A 26317-nucleotide genomic window follows, 5' to 3' on the forward strand; every position below is an offset into this window, starting at 1 on the left:
TTCCTCCTCCCCCAGGATGGCAAGGGAGCAAGCTGTAAAGAGGGGAGTAGGTTTGTGAATCCAAGAGGTGATGAGTAAATATTGTGCATGTAAAAATTGATTTCAAGAACATAAACACTAGGTCTCGGTTTATTCATTAAGAGTCAGCTATGCTAAAACATCTCTCCCCCCCCACCAAATCATCTCAGTTAAAGTAAAACAGCAACAGGTGGGAGAAGTGCGAGTTCTACAGTTACTAGAAAACAGATTTAAGTAAAAACAAATATGGTTAGAGTGAATTGTAGAGAGCCACCACCCATCTAAAAGGATCATCTTGGGAACAAATTTGTTTGTGAACATTCTTGTGAAAAATACAAGATTCAAAGCCTCTGAGAACCATGGTATGGTCTTAGAAGACTCCAAACAGGTACAGCAAGTTTGTGGTATGTATATGCATGTGGTTTATAGAGTGTTAAACCTATGCTTAAATGTCTAGAATGAGTCTTAAATATTCTTAAGACAAAAAGATCCACCATAAACCCTAATTTTTAGTGTAATTTAGACAAGTATACTTATCTGTTGGTTTCAAAACCAGTGCAGATAAGCAGCACTGGAGGTATGCATGCGATAAATGAAATGAAGGGGGAGAAATGCTTTAATCTACATATTATAGGTGATTAGCAAAAAATAAATATACAAGCCCACATGCAGGGAAATATATAACTAGATTTGTTTAAGTTTTATGCATATCAAGTGCATAATATCAAATAAAAGTAAAATGTGCAGTATAAAATAGTAGCTTAAGAAAGTTCCAGTGTTTGAGAAAGCACTTTATTTTAAATGTATATACACACTTGAATGTTACTTGACGAATGTTTTAGTAATATGGTAAATGCAACACTGCAAGACAAAGGAAGACAGTCGTAATGTGGGTTTTTGCCTTCTCTTTTCCTACAGGCTGCTGCCATCTTTAACCTGCTGAAGTATCACAACAGTTTTTTCACCTCCTATACTAGTTCACATTTCAGGTTGCTCAGCAGATGCTTGTGGTTCTGGAGATTCAAACCGCTGGTGAAAATTTGTTCGTGGTTTCCTCAGTTTCTCAGGAGCTTTTCTCCAAAGAATTATTTCCTATTTAGGGGAAGCAAATGCTCATTTAGTATAGTGTTATGTCTGGTCAAATATTAACCCCATAACCTCAAAATTAATCATAGGTTTCTATTGATGCAAGGTTTCCAAAATACTTTGCATGACTATTTATTTCAGTTCTGTAATAAGCTATATTTCTATAAGTCAGGCACAGATAGATTTGAGAACATGAGCAATTCAGTTTACAAATATTAAAATTGTATATCCATGCGTCTTGTGCTCTCTCCTAGTCAGTCACTGCCTCTCTGGCTACTCCAATGCTCACTTTGCTCCCCTTCTGTGCTATCAAGCAAAAGAAATAATATTTCTTGCCCAAAATCTGAATCAGGCCACTCCCTTCTTCTAATCCTTCTGGCTTCCTCTAACTTTCTGCATTAAATTCAAGCTTCTTATTCATACCTTAAGGCCTTGTTTACCTGTCTTCAGTTTTGTTCCTATCCATATTTCCTCTTATGGTCACAAAGTATCCACCCTGCCCTTTATATCCTTTACACGCCTTTACTTTTGTACTCTTATGCCAGGAACCAAATCAAATTCCTTCAGTTTCTTCATCCAGCATTAACCCACTCATGTAAACAAAATGATGTTGCACATCCAGTAATTTAAAAAAAAAAGTGATGTGGCACATCCAGTAAACAAAAATGCTCCAACAATTTCCCTTTTTAGACACAGAAATTTCTGTCAGTATTGTTTTGTCTGCCTATTTAGATTTTAAGTTCTGTGGGGCATCAATCACTCCTTTCTTGCATTTTATACCACACTAATACCTCATCTTTGCTAAAACAGTGTTCATCATCCCCTTCCTCCTCCTCACTTGCAAATTAAGTTTAGTGTGCATGCTATTCAGTACAGCAAATGAGAGAAAAGTAAGTCTTTCACATTTCTATTTGTAGAATAGAGTGTACTTGCTCTGTTTCCAAATATGGAGGAAAAAAAACAAAACCCACTGTTCACAACAAAAGCCATCCTGCCACAAGACTCCAGCCTGTACAACACCATACCTGTTGTTTGAAGTATCGTCTGTCTTCTTCATCCACAAGCACTAGATTCAAAAAGTATCTCACTGAAAATTTTTTGTTTACATCCCTCATTGTAGGAGTTGGATCATAGCCTGCTAAGAAAAGTCTTATAGGAATTGATTCACCTTGAAGAGGAAAGAAAAAGTTAGAGTTAGTTTCATCTGAGAGAACTATCGTTAAAACACATTCCACAAAATGGATAAGACTGGATGAAAAAGCGGTGGTCTTCTACCCAATCACCCTTCAGATTCTAATGGCACAGCCCCTTATCTGGGAAACCCAACACAGGTCCTGAAGTTTACAAGAGCCTTTAAGTCAACAGTGTGCCAGAAGATGGCATTGGTGAGAGGCTATTTCACCTAACCGGGTTCCAGACCATTCAGGACTTTAAAGGACCAAGACCTTGAAGGCCCATTCTATAATTAAATAAGAAGCCAGTGTCAATTATGAACTGTCACCTAGCATAACTCTTTCTGGGACCTCTCATCACTAAATTACTCTAAATCTTGTTGTCAGAGCTATTGTAGAAAATGCTAATACTAGCTCAAAGTCAATAAGAACACTATTTTCACTCCAAACCAGTTCAGTCAACTATTGATCAGTAACTGTTCTTCAGCCATGCCAGAATCAGACTGATTTGGATCTGCAGGATCCAAATTCTAGTTGGAGTTTTTGCAACAACCTTCAGATAGCCCTGTCCCCAGAAAGGGTGATTTAATCTTGCTGGTCAGTCTTGTCTCAGGATCCTAAAATAGTTGCTCAAAGGAGTTCTGTTGCCATTCAAGTGTGACTGGCAGCTTGCATACCCGTACCCCCTCCCCACAACAAACCAGAACCCTTTCTCCCACTGATTTTTCTTAAGGAGCTTTAAGCCTTGTGATCCTTCTTTTCCTCTACCTTTATTTACCACATCCCTCCCTAAACTCTCCTCTGGAAGCAAGTTTGAGAATCATTAGCAGCTAGCCTCTTCCTTCAGGACTTCTGATCGTTCCAGTATCTGCCCCAATGATTGGGCGAACCAAGTCTTGTAGCAAATATCCTGAAGCACTCCAATAGCTCAGAGGGGAAAAGGAAACTTTCTAGAGGCTTGACTACACAAGGAAACTTGCACCAGTTTAGTTAAATCCCTATGTGGACACACTTATACCCAGTTTTAAAACAGATGATATGTCAGCACAGCTTGCCCTTTAGGGGCAACCAGTTTTCAACAGGTAAGTGTGTCCAAGTAGGGTTTAACCTGACTTATTTTAGTTTGCCCAACAAAGCTGCACCAACTTTTAAACTTATTTTAGTTAAACTACACCATTACCTAAACTGGTGTAACTTCATGTTTAGACCAGGCCTAAAGAATATCTTTTCCACTCAGTGAGTTATTGTAATTTAGAGGCACCCAAATATTCATAACACAGTTGCTGTCCATGATCCCTTAGAACAGTGGTTCTCAACCTTTCCAGACCACTGTACATCTGATTTGTCTTGCGTACCCTAAGTTTCACCTCAACTAAAAGACTACTTACAAAATCAGACATTAAAATACAAAATTGTCACAGCACAGTATTACTGAAAAATTGCTTACTTTCTCATTTTTACCATATAATTATAAAAAAATCAATTGGAATATAGATATAGTACTTACATTTCAGTGCACAGTATATAGAGCAATATAAACAAGTCGTATGAAATTTTAGTTTGTACTGACTTCACTTCTGCTTATTATGTAGCCTGTTGTAAAACTAGGCAAATATCTAGGTGAGTTGATGTACCCCCGGAAGACCTCTGTGTACCCCTGGTTTAGAACCACTGCCTTAGAGCAGCTGCATGTCCTGACAGTAGGCACCGGATGGCTTGTGCTCAGAAGCTTGCTAAAGAGTCTGCTTCCAAAGAGGCAAATATGGTGGAGATCAGAGATGGAAGTACTTAAAAACACTAGTAAAGGAGGAGAGGAACACATGGCAGCAAAATGAGAGAAAAGAAGGACTGTCCTCCCACTTTTTAGGAAGAATATTCTTCACTTCCTTCTATATAGTGAGCTGTTAAATGTAGTAGAGATAGGCTTGAACTGGAATCCCAAATCGGATCACAGGTATTGGTGGAGGTGACTAGGATTAGTAAAAAGGTTTCAACTTCAAACAGATTTCATAATTAGAGCCCCCATCTCTAGCTTAAGTAATCACTATTGCCACTTGCAGCTTTGGGTGTTCTACCTTACCATAGCACTTTCACAACACAAACAAAAATTTAGTTTTTCAAGACAACCAATTCCTATCTATATAGAAGCAAACATCTTAAAAACCTGTTATAATTTTATACACTAGAATGTTCTCCAAAGTTCAAGTGCAATTATTTACCTTTGACTGGCGCACCATCCATTATTTCATACTTAGCAATGGTTTCCGTCTCTGTTGTGGTACTGGGCCCTGGTTTTAAAAAAAGTGCAAGGTGTTGATGAGAGACGTTTTGGAACATTTACTTGATATGCTTTTTCAGTGAAACTACAGGACTTCAAACAACAGTCTTATTGCCCAAGAACAGTGTTTTCACTTTAATTGACACAAACCCTTTGGTTTCCCTTTGTATGTCTAAGAAAGATTGTGTATATTAAGAAAAAAACTCAACTTCCAATAGTGTTTATATTCATAAGTGGAAAAAAAAATACTAGGTAGAGCTACGTATAGTATGGATAATGCTTTGGAAGCTTTACCTGCAATCATCCACCTACTCCTGACTCAAACCTCCTTTGAGTTAAAACTTAAATTGTACCAAATTGTGTGCTGATTTTGTGAAATGGACACAGTACTATCAACAGTAATCTACTCGTTTATTTGAGGGATCGAGTAGCTCTGTAACAAGTCCACGAGTCATGAGGTGTTTAGCAAAAATGTGGCGCTTAAAGGTGTAAAGATTGACTTGTAAAGGAAAAGAAATTATTTGCACCCTCTATGATGTATTAAAGCATCTTAAACTTTTCTGCTTCTTTTCCATGTTACAAATTCATGTCTCATCTACCCTGGAAAACTAAGGTGACTGAAGAGCTTGTAAAATTTTGGCATCACAAAAACTGTTTTTAGATTGCTTTTAATAACACCTATTTAATTCCAATGACTAATGGACACTCAAATATAGGATGTCTGTTAAAGATGCAGCATCACTACCTCTTTAGTTGAAGTATGAGCATTCAGACATCCCAGACCTCCAAATCATCATTCAGCAAAAACAGGAAAAGACCAAACCTAACACTGATATTTGTAAAGTTAGGTCGGTCTTTGTTTTTATATAAAGCTTTTTAGTTCTTTCAAGACGACAATGCTTTCCGTATACATCTCCTTTAATAAATGGGTGGGGGTGACAATGTAGATGAAAGGCATTTTGGAAAATGTTACCCAAGTAATGTAGGCTTGTAAGTCCCATTTTCAAGAACTACTAATGAATCCTAATGAAAGTTACTGGGAATTAAGCATTTTTTAAATCTTTACTCTGTCGTCACAATTATCTGCTATTCAAAAGGACATGACCAGCCTCTTCAACTGTTTTAAAAAAAATCCACTAATTTCAGATATTTGACTGAAGTGAATAACCAAAACAATTCATGCTCATGCATATTTTTAGTTTGAATATCAAACGTTCTGTAAATAGCCTGTAATTTTAAGTGATCTAGGATGAGCTCTCCAACCCAAAAGCAAGCTTTGAATCCTAAAGTATGAAGTAGATGTCTACTACAAGATCTAGCTACTTTTATACTAGATATCAAATTTGATTCTGAACCCCAGATGAACAGAAACCCCATTAAAATGTCTGATGAACCAAAATACATCTTTGACTAACTTATTAGGTTTGCATCAACTTTATGATAAAAATATGAGCTAGTAATTTGTGTATTCTTCCTTTTTTGCTCATCTTACCAATTCCAGTGATCTCCTTTTTGATCAGTTGCAACTCCATGTGCTGAATTTTTATTCTTACTAAGAGGAAATAAATTTTTCCAACAATCACATCCTTTAAGTGATACCTTTAGGAGAACAAACACAGCTTTCAGTTAAAGGCTTACCTAATACACATGATTTTAGCTAGAGTTTAAGAAAAAAAATATATATATATATATATATATATATATATATATATGTATATATGTATATATGTATATATGTATATATATATATATATATATATATACACACACACACACGCATAATTTTTATTGCTGAAACTGAACCGAACAGTGCCCTTCTGCTAAGGTGGGTTTTCCAACCACTCAAGTGAGGCTAGAACATCCCTACCACTACAGATTCCAACTGAGAATGCACTACAGTCATCCAAATAGCATGATTTCAGGAGCTAAATCAAAGTCACTAGCAAGTTTGCAGGAGACTGAACGTTAAGCACTGAAAATGGCACTTGGCAACTACTCTGAATTAAATCTTTGTGTTTGTGATCAATCATTTTGTTTCCAAGCCTCTAGGATCAAAAGGTCATAATGCAAGAATCATTACAATAAGTCATCTATATTACATCAAAGGTTTCTCTCTTCTTGATCAGTTTGAGTACTTTTATTTGTGTACGTTTTGAGTCATACTTACTTTGACTTGTTATATTCAAATTCTATATGCAGGCAGTCTTCAATGCCTACTTCCATTTTAATAGAGTTGTTAACATCTGGGTATGTTGCAAGCTGGTGAACAATAAGATCATATTCTTTTACCAAGTCTGACAGTCGTCTTACTATTGTCACTTTAAGAAAATACCTACAAAGTAAACAGTAAAGTTAATGAGACTCGGTTATGCATATTATATTGTTTTTATGGATAAAGTTGCCACAGTGACACTAATTAAATAACTAAAAACCAAAAGAAGACTACGAGGGTAATTTTATATTCAGTAATTAGACTTTTATTAAAACCCCAACATTCTACAGAATTTTATCCACTATTTACTTACTAGCTAGTCAAGTCAAAAACCTCGGCAACACATGCCTCCAGTCTCATTTCCTTTAGTCACGTTAATACTAGAGCTGTCAAGCGATTAAAAAAATTAGTTGCAATTAAATAGCACTGTTAATAATAGAATACCATTTTTAAAAATATTTTGGATGTTTTTCTACATTTTCAAATATATTGATTTAAATTACAACACAGAACACAGTGTGCAATGCTCACTTTATAATATAAATATTTGCACTGTAAAAAATAGTATATTTCAATTCACTTAATATAAGTACTATAGTGCAATCTCTATCATGAAAGCTGAACTTACAAATGTAGAATTATGTACAAGAAAATAACTGCATTCAAAAATAAAACAATGTAAAACTTTAGAGCCTACAAGTCCACTTGGTCCTACTTCAGCCACTCAGACAAACAAGTTTGGTTACATTTGCAGGAGATAACGCTGCCCACTTCTTGTTTACAGCATCACCTGAAAGTGAGATTAGGTGTTCGCATGGCACTGTTGTATCTGGTGTTGCAAGATATTTATGTGCCAGATGCACTAGAGATTCATATGTCCTTTCATGCTTCAACCACCATTCCAGAGGACATGCTGATGATGGATTCTGCTCGATAACAATCCTAAGCAGAGCGGACCGATGCATGTTCATTTTCTTCATCTGAGTCAGATGCCACCAGCAGAAGGTTGATTTTCTTTTTTGGTGGTTCAAGTTCTGTAGTTTCCGCATCGAAATGTTGCTCTTTTAAAGACTTCTGAAAGCATGCTTCACACCTCGTCCTTCTAAGAATCTGAAGTGCTTTCCAAAATCTGAAGCCTTGGGTCAAGTGCCATAACTATTTTTAGCAATCTCACATTGATACTGTCTTTGCGTTTTGTTAAATCTGCAGTGACAGTGTTCGTAAATCAAGCACCATGTGCTGGGTTATCATCTGAGACTGCTATAATATGAAATATATGGCAGAATGCGGGTAAAACAGAACAGGAGACATACAACCCACCCCCACCAGGAGTTCAGTCACAAATCTTATTAATGCACTATTTTTTTAAATGATCAGCAGCAGCATGGAAGCATGTCCTCTGGAACGATGGCTGAAACATACTAAACATTTGTATTCCCCGTCATATCTGGCACATAAATACCCTGCAAAGCCAGCTACAAAAGTGCCATGTGAACGCCTGTTCTCACTTTCAGGTGACGTAAATAAGAAGCAGGCAGCAGTATCTCCCATAAATGTAAACAAACTTGTTTCTCTTAGTGATTGGCTGAAGAAGTAGGACTGAGTGGACTTGTAGGCTCTAAAGTTTTACATTGTTACATAACTGCACTCAAAAACAAAACAAAAAGAACTACATTTGTAAATTACACTTTCGCAACAGAGATTGCACTACAGTACTTGTATGAGGTTAATTGAAAAATACTATTTATTTTATTTTCAGTGTAAATATTTGTAATAAACACTACAAAGTCAGTACTGTACACTTTGTGTTGTGTTGTAACAGAAATCAATATATTTGAAAAACGTAGAAAAACATCCAAAAATATTTAATAAAATTTCAATTGGTAATCTATTGTTTATCAGTGCAAGTAATCATGATTTTTTAATCGCAGTTTATTTTTTTTTTTAAGTTAATTGCATGAGTTAACTGCGATTAATCAACATCCCTAGTTGATACATATCAAGAATCAGAGTGCTACAAACAAAAATCCTCCTTATGTTCTCAAATACAAAGGTTTCTTCATGAACATCAAGTCTACTTTCTATTTTGGTGTTCTTCAAAGTAACATGTCAAATGTTTTCTTACATTATGCTCTTTGTTAACAGGAAATAATCAAAACACCGTGCTTGAGAAAAAGTGTATTTTATTCATAAGTTAACTTTCAATTTTAAAAAGGGGACATACAGCATCTTGACAGCTCCTACAACAGAGAACTGGGTTTATATGACAGAGCTGAAGGTATCTTTGAATTCGCAAGACATCTTGCTATGAGAGACTTGGGAGATGAGCACATGTCTTGAGTGGTATAAACCTTCATGTGATCCTGTTGCTTCCAAAGGAGATAAAAGCCAGCTACCAGAATTATTCCCTTAGTCCTCTGAAAAAGGATGTTGCTTCATGTGTTCTATTGGAATCAAAGTCTGCACTTGAGAAAGCATCATCATCTTACAGAAGGGCTGGACTTCATTAACAGGTGAAATGAATGACATACCAACCCATTTTCTAGGTGGGAATCTCACTGTCCATCTAGAAAAAAGTGCCATTGTGAGTGTGAGCACAGTAATAGCCTTAAATTCCGTGTACAGAGTTTTGGAGAAAGATACACATTTTAGTTCTGTAACACTGTTAATTTTATGTTTACAACTTAATGGGAAACTGACTTGACAGAATTACCATTTTGTTGAATGCACACTCAGCCTGTTTTACATATAGGCCTAACAGGATATCTGATTCTAGTATCAAATTTCATAGAATCTGCCCATTTAAATGCATATTTTCATACCTCAATCTGACATTGGCACCAATGTAGGATTCATATGGCTTCTCAACTTGCATAAACTCAAAGTCATAACTTCTGCTTTGTGTCAGTTCTCCTGGTAAGGCTAGTTCTTTCACTAGGTTTACAAATTCATGAGTATTGCTCTTGTCATTGAAGAGTTCTGAAATTGAGAAGCAAGAAGTCAGAGAGAGTTTATTAAAAAAAAAACAACACACACACACAAATGTTGACGTGAACATCATCTGAAACTTCTTTTTCTAGTTCTAATCTGACTGCTGGGAGTGAGGCGTGCAAAGGGGAAAAAAGACAGTAATTAAATTCACCTCCAGATCACCAGAATTTAAAAATACATTCAGCAAAAAGGTCAGCAAACAACTAGACCAGAAAGGTAAATAAGACAGAAAGAAGAAAAGGCCCCAATTATCACAGATAGTTTAAAAACAAGAAATAAATGTGTGTGTTGAACCAGCAATGACCCAAACCAGTCAAAACCTGGTTTTTAGCTAAGTTGGCAAGAGGCAATGACATCACTTGTTTGTTAAAGGGTATAAAAAGACAAGCTCTTAGATGGTTTATTGCTAATACCTGCCTGAAGCTGGAGCCAACCAATATGGGTCTAAGCACTCCTGAATTTACCCTGTAAGTATTTTGATCAAATGTTTATACATGTTTTGTTACTGTTCGGATGTATAGAATACTTATTATTTAGAGCAATTGTACAAAGACCACTGGGCCTCTGGATTTAATAAAGAAATTTCTGGTTAGATGAGTGTCATAGTAACACCATACATAAATATTACAGAATGTTGGAATTAAAGTCTCCATGTCCACTTAGGCTAACAGAAGATAATTAGCAACATTTGGAACAGGACTGGACCAAGTAATCTACAAGTTAAAAATAAAATTGTTAGAAGGTACATCATCATTACCACCAACCTAGATAAGTTCAAACCAGTCACTTAGGTCCAAGTCCTGTTATGCTGTAAAGAGGCACACACCAACTAATGGAGTTGCATGCATTCCAGGGCTCACTGTGACCCTTAGTGTTTAACCTTATTACTGTATCTTTGTGCCACCCAGTCTTCATAGTAATAACTTTGCAAAACCTATCAGGAAAACCATTTCTACATGCAAGTTGTTCTTTATGATTCAGAATTGTAAAGAAATATGGTCAGCTAGTAATTATCACAAGGAGTTAAGATATTTGACAATTTATTCAAATTTAATTAATTCTCCCTAGCAGAGAATTAAAAATAAACTCATTACTCTAAGTGGGCTCACATTTAAATATACCACAACCCAAGTAATAAAGTATCATGAAAACAGCTGGTTAGAAATACAAAATAACAGTATTTAAGTGACAGACACATTTGTAACATGCAAAAGAAGTTACTAAATAAGTGATCATAATTAAAAGAATGTTGTGAAGTGTATTTTGTTCATTGGACAACTGTTTAATTTTAATTATACTACTTCATTATTTACTACTAAATTTACTGATGTATTTTCTGAGGCAGAGAGAATACTTTTTGTACAAGTCAGAGAGGCTTTATTGTAAACAGAAGATATAGAATTTCATAATAAATCTCAGGTGTATATATTTCAAGTATTTTTGGGAAAAGCTACTGTTACACCTTTGAACCTAACCAAATGATGCAGGTTCTTCACAATTTTATAGTTTCTAAATCTGAATGAAAAAAAATGAACTTCAGTTTAATGCAATGTTACCAAGCAATTGTATAGTATCTCTGCACTTTATGTTCAGTAACAGTACACAACTACACTTTAGAAGAAGACTCGAAGTAATCATAGGAAAAGAAAAGAAAAGCGTGGTAATGGCCTATACCTCCTTTCCTTCTAAATCAAGGATTAAAGACTAAAAAAGTAATCCAGGCCTGCACAGCAGGCACATGCTTGTCATTTTTGTTTGATACGCTAAAAGGCAACGTGAGAAATAAGCAAGAGATGAATCTTTGGATGCTATTTTTCATGCGATTGCCACTTGTGGTTTAAAAAAGTCTAAATTTTCCCAGGTTTTCATTTTGAGTATGCAAATTAAGATTGTGAACACAGTTCTGCAGTGATCACATCTGGCAATAAGTTGTGTAAATGCCAAGCATGCTCTCTGGTTGGCCATAAAATGTTTCTCCAGGTAAACAGACTGGTGAAAGGGGAAGAGGATTACTGCTGCTTTTTCCAATTTCTGACCAGCACAAGTAGCACATTACATTCATGACTGTCAGCACTCTGGCTCAGTACTCATGACTACATCAAGATAGTGGTTAACAAGTGCTGAAGTAAGAATGTCTGAGTCATTTTAACTCTGAAGTAAAGTTCCATGAATCACATCTACCCACACCCCACTGGCAGCTTTAAAACTCACCAATTTGTCCTACAAATTCAATTCTAATTCCTTGGTGCTCTAACCTCTTTCCAGGTTGTTTAAAGGCTATGTTCACCTGAAAAAAAAAAAAGAATAGTAGTTGGAGGCTTTTATACTTTTTAACTGTAGCACAGCAGGTGTTCACTTTCATTTCCGGACAAAGATCAGTTATTTGGGTGTGCCCAGAAAGATATCTCCTTCCCTCCCCTGTCTTTTTTCACTCCATGATTTCTAAGAGTTTAAGCTTGTGTATTGCCTTTAAGGGTTATACGCAAGAGGATGCATTAAGGACAGATAAAGACTGTCCAAGGGAGTGTAAAATTGCCATCAAATTAGCAATGCTCAACTACAGGATCAGAAATTTAGCTGAACTGCCAGAAAGTGTCTCTTATTTAGAGTAGTCATTTGACTAGACAACTTTTCCTTCCTCCTTGTACAACATTCTTGAGGACTAAAACCATTCCAGGAGACAACAGCTGCGAGGAAAAGATCTTTACTGACTTACTTCTCAAAATGGAAAGCATTCATACAAGTGTTTAAACTACTGAAATTTCATTGGGATAGCTCAGTGGTTTGAGCACTGGCCTGCTAAACCCACGGTTTAGTTCAATTTTTGAGGGGGCCATTTAGGGATCTGGGGGGGGGGGAATACACCTCTACCCCAATACAACGCTGTCCTCGGGAGCCAAAAAAATCTTACCGTGTTATATCAAACTTGCTTTGATCCGCTGGAGCACCCCGCCCCCCCGGAGCGCTGCTTTATCGCATTATATCCGAATTCATGTTATATCGGGTCACGTTATATCAGGATAGAGGTGTAGTTGGGGATCGGGTCCTGCTTTGAGCAGGGAGTTGGACTAGATGACCTCCTGAGGTCCCTTCCAACCCTGATATTCTATGATTCCATGACATTAAGTGACTATTTCACTAGTCATTAAAGCATCTAAGAAAGGAAAGATATACCAAAGTGAGCAGTCACTCAGAGTAGGTGTCACAAGTAGGTAGGCTTGGGAGATACCACTATTTATTCTCTGTTGTAATAACTGAGCCCAAAAATTTACTGTAATTGTAAGCTCAAATGTAAAAAGCATCTGAAAGTTCATAAGATGTTACATTAACCTATAAACAAATGTTGATGGGGAAAAAAAAAGGTACAAAAAGGAGACAGACTGAATTAGTCTAAACAAAAAAGGCCTCCTGATACAATTTAAGGTATGTGTTGAAATCATGCTTGGTAGAAAGAGAAGATGTGGAACCAGAAATTAATGAACCAAAATTGTTATGTCAGATATTAGGACTATTAGTGGACAAAATAATGAGGGGATGAACTATGCAACCAACTTTCCCTCTCTCACCACCTTTCTGGGGTTCTTAAAAGGAGACTTTGAAAAGAACATCTCATTTCAATGCATCTTAGCTTCTCAGGTCTTGTCTCTTCCCAACTCATGGCAACAGGGTCCACATGGACACAGTGTGGGCACATCAGCACAGGGTAGATTTCCGATCCCAGGAAAGAAGGAGCTGATCAAAGGATTTTCTTCCCAAGAGGAAGGCCATCAGGCCTTGTAAATCACCATGACATCCAGTCCTTGCCAATCAGCAAGGATACCTAATTGCCAACAGCACAGTCACACAAGATCCTGTCTCCCATTCCTGTAGTGTTAGTGGGCAGAAAGTATTTCCTTCCTCCTATCATCTTTCTCTCTCAGCTTTTCATCAAAACCTGAAATCAACTGCACTGCATCAGCACAGCGAGATGAGTCAGCCACAACCCATCCCAGCTAAGGAAAAAAGGACCAAACCAGATGATGTCCTTTGATCAGAATGCAAACCATAGTCCACGCAACAGGCGTCATATGTCCTTGCCTACCAAAGCATCCATTTGTAACTAGCCAGCCATCCAGTGTTTATAAAAAAAAAAAAAAAAAAAAAAAGCCCACCTTTTCTAGCTTGTATCTCCTTCACCTTATGCCTATTAAAAACAGGAGAAGTGAATACCTTTCACAAATCAGCACTGAATAAAATTACAACCTTCCTTTTCATCAAAAAAAAAAGCTGATGAAATTGAGACTGATTTTTGCCTCCAAAAGGAGAGAGACTTCAGCAGGCTAAGGTTTTTGGTTTTTTGCATAATTACTCAGTTTCAATATAAATGCTTTTTATTTCTTATGTTTGATCAGTAAGCTTTCAACTCTAGAATGAACGCTTTTGGGTATTTGCCAGGAAGCCAAGTGAACCACAGCTTATATAGAAACAACCGTAAACTTTGTATCACTGTTTTAATGTTGAACAATAAAAGTTCATAATACCTTTAACTCTTTTGACCCTCGAGATTAATACCATCTCTCTTTCCCTGCTCCCTCTCCCTCACAATCAAGAAGCCGCCAAGCAGGGACTCAAAACCCCATGGAGAAGAAGCCGAGCCTGAGGATCTCAGAACTCATGGGCAGGAATTCTTCTCTAACAAACATGTTGCCAACTATAAAAAAATTTAATAGATTACACGAAACTTTAAAAGTACTCTTCTAGTTCAGTGTTTAAATAATTTTTGAATACAAGTTATTTTATTAACAAACTTCTGTTTTAAGGAATGATGTAAGGGCAAGCTTACGAGTTGTTTCATTAAAACTCTAAAACATGACAACTCATGACAGGGTTAGAGTGGAGATGCATTTGATTTCATTTTCCTGAAGAGAGCTCAGCATTAAAGAGTTTGGAAAACAATGTACTATATTAAGTTGGTCCACCTGAGTGCTGAGCTCTCTACCCTTTCCTGATTCCCTTGCAAAGCCTCGGGCAAGTCTGGCCTCCTGCCAGTCCAGATGCCTCACTGCTGTCCCTACACTAAAAGGAGGAGAAGAAACTAGAGTTTGAGCAGCCCCAAAATCCTCTCACCACCTCTTCTGATTTAGAGCATAATGCCTTGAGCAGGGTTGGGCGGCGGAAAGCATTAGAAGAACTGGTGAGAAGAACTCTTTTGCTAACCAATTCATATTACACAGCTGCAACAGAATTTTGAACTGACAGACAAGCCTACGTATTGGTGGAAACAGATCAAAACAAGTTAGACACTAAGTTCTCTTGTGCCCCAGGTAGCACTGCCCCAGCAAATTCAAGGACAAAGCAAGCAAGACTAGACCAGCTGTGCTTGGTACCTAGATCTATACCTTTTGCTCATTTCTCTGGCTAAGGCAAAGGTACACATCAAAGCCCAAAGGGCAGTTCAAAGATGGGAGCACGACACCATGATCTGAGATACTACAACTTGGCAGATTTGTTGACCAAATGGCATATTAACCATGACCAAGATTTTAATGCCTTTTTTTTTTTTAAATGCACCTTAGAGACTCATGGCAGCCCTATATACCTCCAAACTGAACTATATTTTGCGCTTTAAAAGAAACCGATCATACAGTCTCCTGTTCACAAAAAGACTATGTTCCAAGTTCCCAATGTGCATGACAGCTATTAAAGTTTGTCTAAGTGAACATTTAGTTTGCAACAAACTAGGGAGTAAGACTAGCGCACATTAGCATGTCTGTGTGGACACTACTGCTGCAAACTAGCAGCTCCCTAATGCACTTTAATCTACTCCTGTTTTATTAAAGTACACTAAGGAACTGTTAATGTGTGGCAACAGGGTCCACATGGACACAGTGTGGGCACATCAGCACAGGGTAGATTTACATCTCAGCTTGCTGCGAACTAAAAAGTTCGCATTTAGACAAGCCCTTAGACCAGTGGTCCCCAAACTTTTGAGGGTCATGCCTCCCATTCCTCCATCCACACCACCCTGGAGCCAGGGGGTGTAGTAGGGCTGCAGCGACAGATAGGGATAAAGGGGCTGAGGCTGGGGCCACAGCTGGGGGTGGGGCCGCAGCCAGGCTACAGTGGGGGCCAGGAGGCTGGCCTCCAGCCAGATGCAGAGCCACACTGAGGCTGGGGACGGGGTCAGGCGCGGGGCCAAAGCGGAGCTTGGGTCAGGGTGGGGCTCCCTTCCCACCCCATAGGGGCTGGCCCAACCCACCACACCCCCCTGAATGTTCCTCTGTGTCCTCCTCCCCCAGGGAGCATGCCCCACAGCTTGGGGACCTCTGCCATAGACATAGATAAGGGTTTATCATGGCACTTAAAGATAGCCAACTAGATGACAGTTCCACAGCCAAAAAAAAAAAAAAAAGACTCTTTACTTTGACCATCATTGTGTGGAATTAAGGATTACCAAGGGAGGTGGAAGAGATTCCTTCCTTTATGTCATCTGGCAGAGTCATTGAGATTCCCCTTAAATGCTTAACTTTAGAAAAAGCAGCAGAGTCTCCTGTGGCACCTTATAGACTAACAGACGTTTTGGAGCATGAGCTTTCGTGGGCGAATACCCACTTCGTCGGATGCAGTTCTGTTAGTCTATAAAGGTGCCACAGGACTCTCTGCTGCTTTTTCTAAAGTTAAGCATTTTACAGATCGAGACTAACACGGCTACCCCTCTGATAGTTAACTTTAGAAACATTCCACTCACAAGCCAGAGAAGCCTGGCTACTGCTCAGTTTAAGATGTGAATCCTGTTAGGTTAACTGTTTCCCCACAACTGAATCTAGATGCATCTCCTGTGGATGTTAGTCCCTAAAGCACACTGTGCTGAGATTTATTTTGTCCAAGTCTAGTAAACGTAGGTCCCTCCTAGTGGGGAAAGGAGCTTGCAATGCTGGATGACAATTTAAGAGAATCCTGGACCAAAAAAAAAAAAAAAAAAGTTACTGAAATCCCAACCTACTGTCAATTTTAATTATTTAAAGACACCTTATTGGTCTTCATGAGTAAAGCGTAAGCTGAGCTGAAGATCCTTTGATATACTACCAGATGCCACTTCAAGGCATGGGGTATAACTTCAGGATGTACAGAACAAGCAGGTAATTTATGTCCAAAGACTACAGCTAAAAAAACAAACCAAAACAAAACAAAAAAACCGGTGCCTTCTTGGCCTTCCTCCTCTCTCAAGTTCCAAAGGTTACCGCTTCCAACAAGAAAAAACATTCCAAAGTCACAGGGATGCCTTTGGTTGCACTGGCCTCTTTAGAGGAAGAGGACAAGAGATGAAAGGAAGCAGCAATAGGCTAATGAACATATAAAACAGAGGTTCCCATTAATTGCCACAGTAACTAATATGAATGGCCCAGTATCCTGTCTTCCAACAGTGGCCAGTGCCAGGTGCCCCAGAGGGAATGTACAGAACAGATAATCATCAAGTGATCCATCCCCTGTCGCTCATTCCCAGCTTCTGGCAAACACAGGCTAGGGACACCATTCCTTCCCATCCTGGCTAATAACCACTGGAAGAACTAAAGTTTACATTAGTCACAAGTAGGTATAGAACAGAATTTTCTGACCTTTAAGAACAAATGCAGGCCAGAGAATTAAGCTGGTGTTCAAGCCAGTTTACCTAACCAAGAAAAACCTATGTCTCGTGTTTGATATCTAGTTTCCATTTAAGTGCTACAAAAAAGTAAAACAAATTGTTATTAGAAGCACACAGGTCTTACCTTTCCTGAAACAGATTCACCATCATAGAAGAGGAAGTGTTTTTCTATTTTGCCCTCTTCAGTTTTAATTTCTGCTGTTTTTCGTGTTTCTGCATCATTAAGAATAATGTCAATCTCACAAATAGGACCAAAAAAGCCTCCAAGAAAACTCTGGAATAAAAAATATTTTTTCAGATTATCACAAGGGTAAAGATGACCGTATACTTTATGAAATGCGTGTGTGTCTGTGTGTGTGTGTGTGTGTGTGTCTGTCTGTGTCTGGGGCGGGGGAGGGGGGTAGCGATGCTAATTAAAGCCTGGGGGATGAAAGTATGTTCCCCATTACACAAATTCCCTGTGTACTGAAGGACAGATCTCAGTTTGCAGATGTATAGCTCAAATTTTTAGAATATGCAAATCATTCCATTGGGATGTTTAAAAAGTTATACACAAGTAATTTTATAATAGCCACATGGGACAGTACTCGGTTAGCAAATAATTAAAAGATAAGATCAGTAGCAAGCTGAAGAATGAGCAATTCACAACAGGAATAAGTAGATAGTTCTAGTACCCAATTATGATCACCATTAAAATTACATATACCATCATTTTGCTTCTTTCATCTTCAAAAAACAACAAAATTTCAGACACTCCTAATTATTAGTACTGCAACTTTCCACTGAAATTTGATAGTTTTAAATCAAACCTGAGAAATCCAGATTAAAAAAAAACCAAACTTTTGGATTCCTTACAATTAGGAAACTGGGACACACTATGTAGGACATTGTAACAAACTGTTTACTGGAGTAAGAGCAAATAGGCCACAAACTGAAAGACCTGGGAGAGGAGCTACAGGAAACAGCAGAACTAGAAAAAGATGCTTTTTGGTCCAAGACTATGCACCGAACTCTGGCTTGAGGAGGAAGGAAAGAAACATTTCAAATTATCTGTGACTGCCCTGAACAGAACTTTCTGGATGCAAATCACACACACACAAAACTAGATGTAGTCCCTCACTGTCTTCTACTGGGTAAATTTGGTATTCTTTAAAGAGTATATGTTCTCATTCTATGTAAGGTCTTTAATTGCAGTGTGGTGAGATAAAACTTATAGAGTTGGGACAAAGTCAAAAGAAGAGAAGAAGTACTTTAGCTAAAATCTTAAATGATGTGTAGAACTAATGATGCAAGAAAGCTGTTCCAAACAATAGGCACTGCTGAGAAGAAAACTCTCATCTCAGCAAGAGTGACACTGTGTGGGGAACAGAAAAGACACAGGACCGCAAGACAGGCTGAAGCAAGGACATAAAAAGCAATTTTGATCTTATAAAATGTTAAGATACACAAGGCTAAATAAAAGAAGTCTCTGTACTTTGTCTCTTCTTAAGCTTGTTACTCTGGCAAACTGCCCCAAAACTCTTCACAAAGAGTTGTACACAATTCCGTAAAAGAAAGCTAAAAGCTAGCCAGTACTGAGTGGAAGTCTCAGGATATGTATACACTACAGCTTACATTGGTACAGGTTGTGTCACTCAGGGGTGTGAATAAGCCACCCCCCTGAACTACAGAAGCGACACTGACCTAAATGCCGGTGTGGACGGTGCAATGTCAGTGGCATAGCTTCTCCCATTGACATAATTACTCCAGCCTGCATGAGTGGCAGCAGGTAAATTGATGGGAGAACTCCCACTGTTGGCTTAGAATGTCTGTAAGCTCTGTAGCTTAGACATAGCCTAGACTCCTAAATCTCAAAAAGCAGCCTAAGGAGGGGCTCACATCTAACAAGGAAGTCTTCCAAGTCTCTGCTGAGTAGAGATTTACATTCACAGGTGGAACATCAAAGAAGCTTGCTTTGTGACTACATCTGTTTTCTGATATTCAATTTCCAGTTAAATTAGTTATTTAGGAATAATTCCCAAATTATTAGTATACAAGAAATATGTTTAAGTTATAACACTTTATTGCCTTTTCCAGGAACATGCTCACTTTAATCCTTAAACATGCAGTACTACTTTCAAAGTGTAGTCAGCAATTACATCTATCAAATTGAAAGAGTGTCTATTGAGTTTTATGCACATGTCCACTAAACCAAAAACAGATTACATTCACAGCACACAATCTAAAAGGATCCCATAGCACAAGGGTTCTTAAACTTCATTGCACCGTGACCCGCTTCTGGCAATAAAAGTTACTATACGACCCCAGGAGGGCGGACCAAAGCCTGAGCCCAACCGATCCCTGCCATCCCAGGGCAGGGGGGAGCTGAAGCCCAAGGGCTTATACCCCAGGCAAGGGCTCTGTAATCTCAGCTCCACTGCCCAAAGTAGAAGCCCTCAGGCTTTGGCTTCGGCCCCAGGAAGTCTAAGCCAGCCCTGACGACCTCACTTTGAGGTCCCAACCCACAATTTGAGAACTGCTGCAGTATAGCATTTCACAAATTATAGACAGAGCCACTAAAAACGCAGTCACGATAGAAACAGAGGTTGACAGTAGAATACTCACAAAACACTGCATATCAATACTTATTTTAAGATGTTCCCCATATGGGCTGGCCTACGCTTCAACTTGAAGGAGAATAAAGCCTTTAAATAAAAAGCACCATCATCTCCCTCAATGTGTGTCAAAATAGTTTATATGTAAACATAGCAATCAACAAATAGACTGCTGTATCTTGCATATGAAGTTAAGACCGCTGACCTTACAAATTCTTGAAACTGTCTTGCAGTCTCATGAGTTCATTGAGTAACTTCTGAATTAGCCATTCTCCTTCCCAAATGCACTAGTTCTCATCTAGCATGGCTAAACAAAACAAATTCGGAGTTTCAAGGCTAAGCCATTTTTAAAAAAGCCATTCCACACACACACAAAAACAAAAAACAAAAAAAAACAGGTTTTCCAAAAATGAAAATCTTAATTTTTCAAACTGTGATCTCCTAGTCATGTTGTTCAACTGATCCCCAAAAAGAGAGATTCCTTCTATGGCAGTGGACTACTTTAAAAAAAAAAAAGCGTCCGGTGTACTGGTTTCTTCATATCTAATCTCCTTGCTAAACACCTTGTAACGGCAAGACAGTCACAATCTTAACTGTCTTAAGTGTCTTAGTATGGACATACCCTTACAATATGAAATGGTCCTAAATCTTTCTGTACTATTGCTATGCACTTTCAGCTACAGAGGCAAGTGCATTTCAGTAACCCCTGTTCAGAATCTGTAAGGCATTTTGGGATGCTGCATATTTATGTGTCATCCTAAGTGTGATTAGCAAATACACAAGTAATCTTAAACCAAAGAGTTCATGCTTTCAAGGTGATATATAGTCTTCTGGATGACACAACATGTACTTAGTATACTATGTGTGTCAGAATTGTTTAGACTACTTCAGTGCAGGCTATAAACTCCTCAAGTAAGGACCAAGCTGTCAAGTTTTGCTAGGCAAAAACACTAGCAGGACTCAAACACAGTACGAATAATAAAAAAATATTGTTAATACTGGAGAACAAAAGACGACATTAAGGGCACAAAAGCAAACTATCCCACTAAGTAGGAAAAAGATCTTCAATGATTTGAAACTCAAAGAATCCTACAAAAAGTAGAAACTAGGCCAAATTATAAAGGATGAATATAAACAACTAACACAGATATGTAGGCACAAAATTAGAAAGGCCAAGTCACAAACAAGATTCAACTAGCTAGAGACAAAGGGTAATAAGAAAACATTCTACAAATACATTAGAAGCAAAAGACCAAGGAGAGAGTAGGTAGGCTCTTTATTCAATGAGGGGAGGGAAACAGGAACAGAAAATGTGGAAATGGCAGAAGTGCTAAATGACTTTTTTTTTGTTTCAGTTTTTACTAAAGTTTAGTACCGATTGGACATCTAACATTGTGAATGCCAATGAAAATGAGATAGGATCAGAGGCTAAAATAGGGAAAGAACAAGTTAAAAGTTACTTAGTCAAGTTAGATGTCTTCAAGTTACCATGGCCTGATGAAATACATCCTAGAATACTCAAGGAGCTGACTGAGGAAATATCTGAGACATTAAGGATCACCTTTAAAAAGCCATGAAAGATGGGAGAGATTCCAGATAACTGGAATAGGGCAAATATAGTGCCAATCTATAAAAAAAACAAAATAAGGACAACCCAAGGAATTACAGACCAGTCATCTTAATTTCACTACCCAAAAAGTGAATGAGCAAAAAATTAAGCGATCAGTTTGCAAACACCTAGAAGATAATAAGGTGATAAGTAACAGTCAGCATTGATTTGTCAAGAACAAATCATGTCAAACCAACCTAATAGCTTTCTTTGACAGGGTAACAAGCCTTGTGTATAGGGGGAAGCAGTAGACGACATATTTTGACTTCAGTAAGGCTTTTGATACTGTCTCACATGACCTTCTCATAAACAAATTAGGGAAACACAACCATGATGGAGCTACTACAAGGTGAGTCCATAACTGTTTGGAAAACCATTCCCAAAGAGTAATCATCAGTGGTTCACAGCCAAGCTGAAAGGGCACATCAAGCAGGATCCCACAGCGATCAGTTCTGGGTCCAGTTCTGTTCAGTATCTTCATCAATGATTTAGATAATGGCATAGAGAGAACACTTAAAGTTTGTGGATGTTACCAAGCTGGGAGGGGTTGCAAGTGCATTGGAGGATAGGATTAAAGTTTAAAATGATCTGGACAAACTGGAGAAATGGTCTGAAGTAAATAGGATGAAATTCAATATGGACAAATGCAAAGTATTCCATTCAGGAAGGAACAATCAGTTACACACACATACAAAATGGGAAATGACTGCCAATGAAGGAGTACTGTGGAAAGGAATCTGGGGGTCAAAGTAGACCACAAGCTAAATATGAGTTAGCAGTGTAACACTGTTGCAAAAAAAAAAAAAAAAAAGCATTATTCTGGGATGTATTAACAGGAGTGTTGTAAGCAAGACACGAGAAGTAATTCTGCTCTACTCTGCACTAATTAGGCCTCAACTGGAGTAGTGTGTCTAGTTCTGGGCACTATATTTCAGAAAGATGTGGACAAATTCGAGAAAATCCAGACAAGAGCAACAAATATGATTAAAGGTCTAGAAAACATGACCTATGAGGGAAGAGTGAAAAAAAATGGGGTTAGTCTGGAGATGAGAAGACTGAGGGGAGGCATAACAGTTTTCAAATACATAGAAGGTTGTTACTAGGGCTGTCAAGCAATTAAAAAAATTAAATATTCTTGGATGTTTTCTACATTTTCAAATATACTGATTTCAATTACAAAGTGTATAATGCTCACTTAATATTTATTTTTGATTACAAGTATTTGCACATAGTAAAAAAACAAAAGAAATAGTATTTTTCAATTCACCTAATATGAGTACTGTAGTACAATCTCTTTATCATGAAAGCTGAACGTACAAAAAAAAAACTTGCGTTCAAAAATAAAACGTAAAATTGTAGAGCCTGCAAGTCCACTGCATCCTACTTCTTGTTCAGCCAATCATTCAAACAAGTTTGTTTACATTTGCAGGAGATAATGCTGCCCGCTTCTTGTTTACAATGTCACCTGAAAGTGAGAAAGTGGCACTGCTGTAGCCAGCGTCACAAGATATTTACATGCCAGATGTGCTAAAGATTCACATGTCCCTTCATGCTTCAACCACCATTCCAGAAGACATGCATTCATGTTGATGACGGGTTCTGCTCAATAACAATCCAATGCAGTGAGACCGACACGTTTATTTTCATTTTCAGATACCACCAGCAGAAGGTTGATTTCCTTTTTTGGTGGTTTGGGTCCTGTAGTTTCCTCATCGGAGTGTTGCTCTTTTAAGACTTCTGAAAGTCACACCTCGTCCCTCTCAGATTTTGGAAGGTATTTCAGAGTCTTAAACCTTGGGTCAAGTGCTATAGCTATCTTTAGAAATCTCACTGGTACCTTCTTTGTGTTTTGTGAAATCTGCAGTGAAAATGTTCTTAAAATGAAGAACATGTGCTGGGTCATCAGAGACTGCAACAGGAAATATATGGCGGAACACAGGTAAAACAGAACAGGAGACATAAAATTCTCCAAGGCGTTCCATCACAGATTTAATTAACACTTTTTTTTTTTAAATGAGCATCATCAGCATGGAAGCATGTCTTCTAGAATGGTGGCTAATGAATGTTTAGTATATCTGGCACGTAAATACCTTGCAATGCCGGCGACAAAAGTGCCGTGCAAACGCCTGTTCTCACTTTCTGGTGACGTAAACAAGAAGCAGGCAGCATTATCTCCCTTAAATGTAAACAAACTAGTTTGTGTTAGCGATTGGCTGAACAAGAAGTAGGACTGAGTGGACTTGTAGGCTCTAAAGTTTTACACCCTTTTTTTTTTTTTGGAGTACAGTCATGTAACAACAAAAAAAAATCTACATTTGTAAGTTGCATTTTCAAGTCAAATTGCACTACAGTACTTGTAGGAGGTGAACTGAAAAATACTATTTCTTTTGTTTATCATTTTTACAGTGCAAATAGCTGTAAGCAAAAATATACTTTGATTTCAATTACAACACAATACAATATATATGAAAAACACCAACAATATTTAATACATTTATTTCGGTATGCTATTATTTAACAGTGCAATTAAAACTGCAATAATCAACAGACCTAGTTGTTACAAAAAATTGTTCTCTTTGACTTCTGAGGCTAGGACAAGAAACAACAGGCTTAAATTCCAACAAGGATAGTTTAGGTTGGACAATAGGAAAAACTTCCAAATTGTCAGAATGGTTAAGCACTAAAATAAATTGCCTAGAGAGGTTGTGGAATCATCATCCTTGGAAAATTTTAAGACCGGGTTAGACAAACACCTGTCAGGGATGGTCTAGGATGGACCTCAAAGTGGGTCACAACCCCATTTTAATGGGGCCAGCAGGGCTTGCTTAGACTTGCTGAGGCTGAAGCCAAAGCTTGAGCCCCACGGTCTGGGGCCAAAGCCTGAGGGCTTCAGCCTTGGGCAATGGGGCTGAAATTACAAACCCCCTGCCTGGAGGCTGAAGCCCTTGGTCTTTAGCTTACCCTCCCCCCAGAGGTAGCAGGCAGGCTCAGGCTTCACCGCCCCCTCTCCAAACCCACCTGGGGTCATATAGTAATTTTTGTTGTCAGAAGGGGATTGTGGTGCACTGAAGTTTGAGAACCCTTCATCTAGATAATACTTAGACCTGCCATGAGAGCAGGCGGACTGGAACAGATGACCTCTTGAGGTCCCTTCCAGTCCTATGATGTATTTATTTACTGTGAGAATTGACCCTGCCCACGTGGCATTGAATCCAACTTTTTGTTGCTCCATTTCCAAATCAAACATGTCCAGGGTGTAAGCAAAGGGACCACCCCAGGCTCGGACAGTCGAGCTGTTCTCCCCAGCCTGCCTCCCCACACCAGATACAGGCTCTGCAGCCCCAGCTATGCCGCTCTCCGGACGCGCCCTGCAGCCCCGCCGCCGACAGTGACTTGGCAGGACAGGGAGGGGGTATCGGCCCCGCGGGACAGCCGTGCAGGGGTGTTCCAGCCCAGCCCCTGCTAACTCTGCGGGGCCCACCGGGGCGAGGAGCGACCGAAACGTGCCTGGGGCCGACCGCCACGAGCCAACGCAGCGCCGGCCGGCCGGGAGGAGAGGCCGGTGCAGTCACTTGCCGGATCAGAGGTCGAATGTCACCGCCTGAGGGGAGCCGGGCGGGCAGCCGCCCCAGGGCTGAGCGCGCAGGGCCCAGCGCCCTGTGGAGCAACCGACGGCGGGCGGGCCCCTCTCAGCCACACGCGGACAACGGAGGGCGCCCGCGAGCCAGCCCCCGCCGGCCACAGGTGGGAATCTGCGTCCCGAGGCGCGTCCCCGACTGGAGCGAGCCGCCGCCACGGGCCCTACCGCACCAAAACCCTTCCCCAGCCCCCGGGCCTGCGCCGCACGCGGGCAGGCCGCGCCGACGCCTCAAAACGGGAGAGGCGCCACGCGCTCAGCCCAGGGCCCCCCGAGATGCCAACTCGCCCCGCTCGCTCGCGCGCACTCACCATGGTCACTTCGCCTCCGACCGACCCCGACCAGCAACAGCTCCGGCCTGCGCCCCTGTCATGTGACCCTAGAGGCGGTCACGCCCCGCCCCTCGGCCACGTGACCGCCCCTCCCTAGTCCCTACGGAGAGGAGGTGGAGGCGGAGCGCGCGCTGTCTGCAGGAAGCCCCGCAGGGACGCTAGAGGGCGTTGCCCTGGTGCTTCCTGTGTGGGGACCAGTTCCCTAGCAACCAAAGTGATCTGTGGGGCAGGGGTCGCCAACCTAGGACATCTACCTACCTCCCAGCCCCTGGCCTGGTGCTAACCACCCTCCCTCTCTCCGCTTGCTGCCCCAGCCACCTTGGCCCAATCAGCCACTGCTTATGTCACCCTAGGTCACCAGTTCTTTCTCCATCTGCTGCATCACCTCATAGGCCTGAGCCTCTAGAACTCCCACCTAGTTACAACAACTGACAGTTTGGGGCACCCACACTCATACCCACAGGGTCCTGGGATTGGCCCCCACCCAGCCCGTCTCACCCTGCTCACTCATGTCCCTGTCTTTATTAATAGCAACTTTGGGTTTGGTTCAGGATCTTCTTGAAGCAAGGCCCTTTGGGTTTGGTTTTTACTTTGTTTAGCATTTCCCAGGAATGTATTGGTATTTATTAGAAACACTGAAAGTAGGGTGAAAATTGGTGCAAAAAATCAGCTTCACAGTTTTCTGGGTTAATCTTCGGGGATGGGAGGACAGGAAAAAAAGCAACACAGAAAAGTAGCAGAATTGAAAGTAAAAGCAGCTTAAT

The 26317-nt window shown here is 39.6% G+C and overlaps 1 protein-coding gene across 1 annotated transcript; it reads right to left on the bottom strand.

Moving 5' to 3' along the window:
- Positions 1-791: 791 nt before the first annotated feature.
- VPS26A (VPS26, retromer complex component A) lies at positions 792-25688 on the bottom strand. The gene is made up of 9 exons (XM_039482213.1): positions 25533-25688; positions 17506-17655; positions 11969-12044; positions 9589-9745; positions 6722-6886; positions 6047-6153; positions 4496-4564; positions 2130-2272; positions 792-1110 (listed from the first exon to the last, which is right to left on the bottom strand). The coding sequence occupies exons 1-9, from the start codon at positions 25533-25535 to the stop codon at positions 997-999; spliced, it is 984 nt and encodes a 327-aa protein (XP_039338147.1). The 5' UTR covers positions 25536-25688; the 3' UTR covers positions 792-996.
- Positions 25689-26317: the final 629 nt, after the last annotated feature.

Source organism: Mauremys reevesii, linkage group 7 (genome assembly GCF_016161935.1).
Source record: "Mauremys reevesii isolate NIE-2019 linkage group 7, ASM1616193v1, whole genome shotgun sequence".
NCBI lineage: Eukaryota > Metazoa > Chordata > Testudines > Geoemydidae > Mauremys > Mauremys reevesii.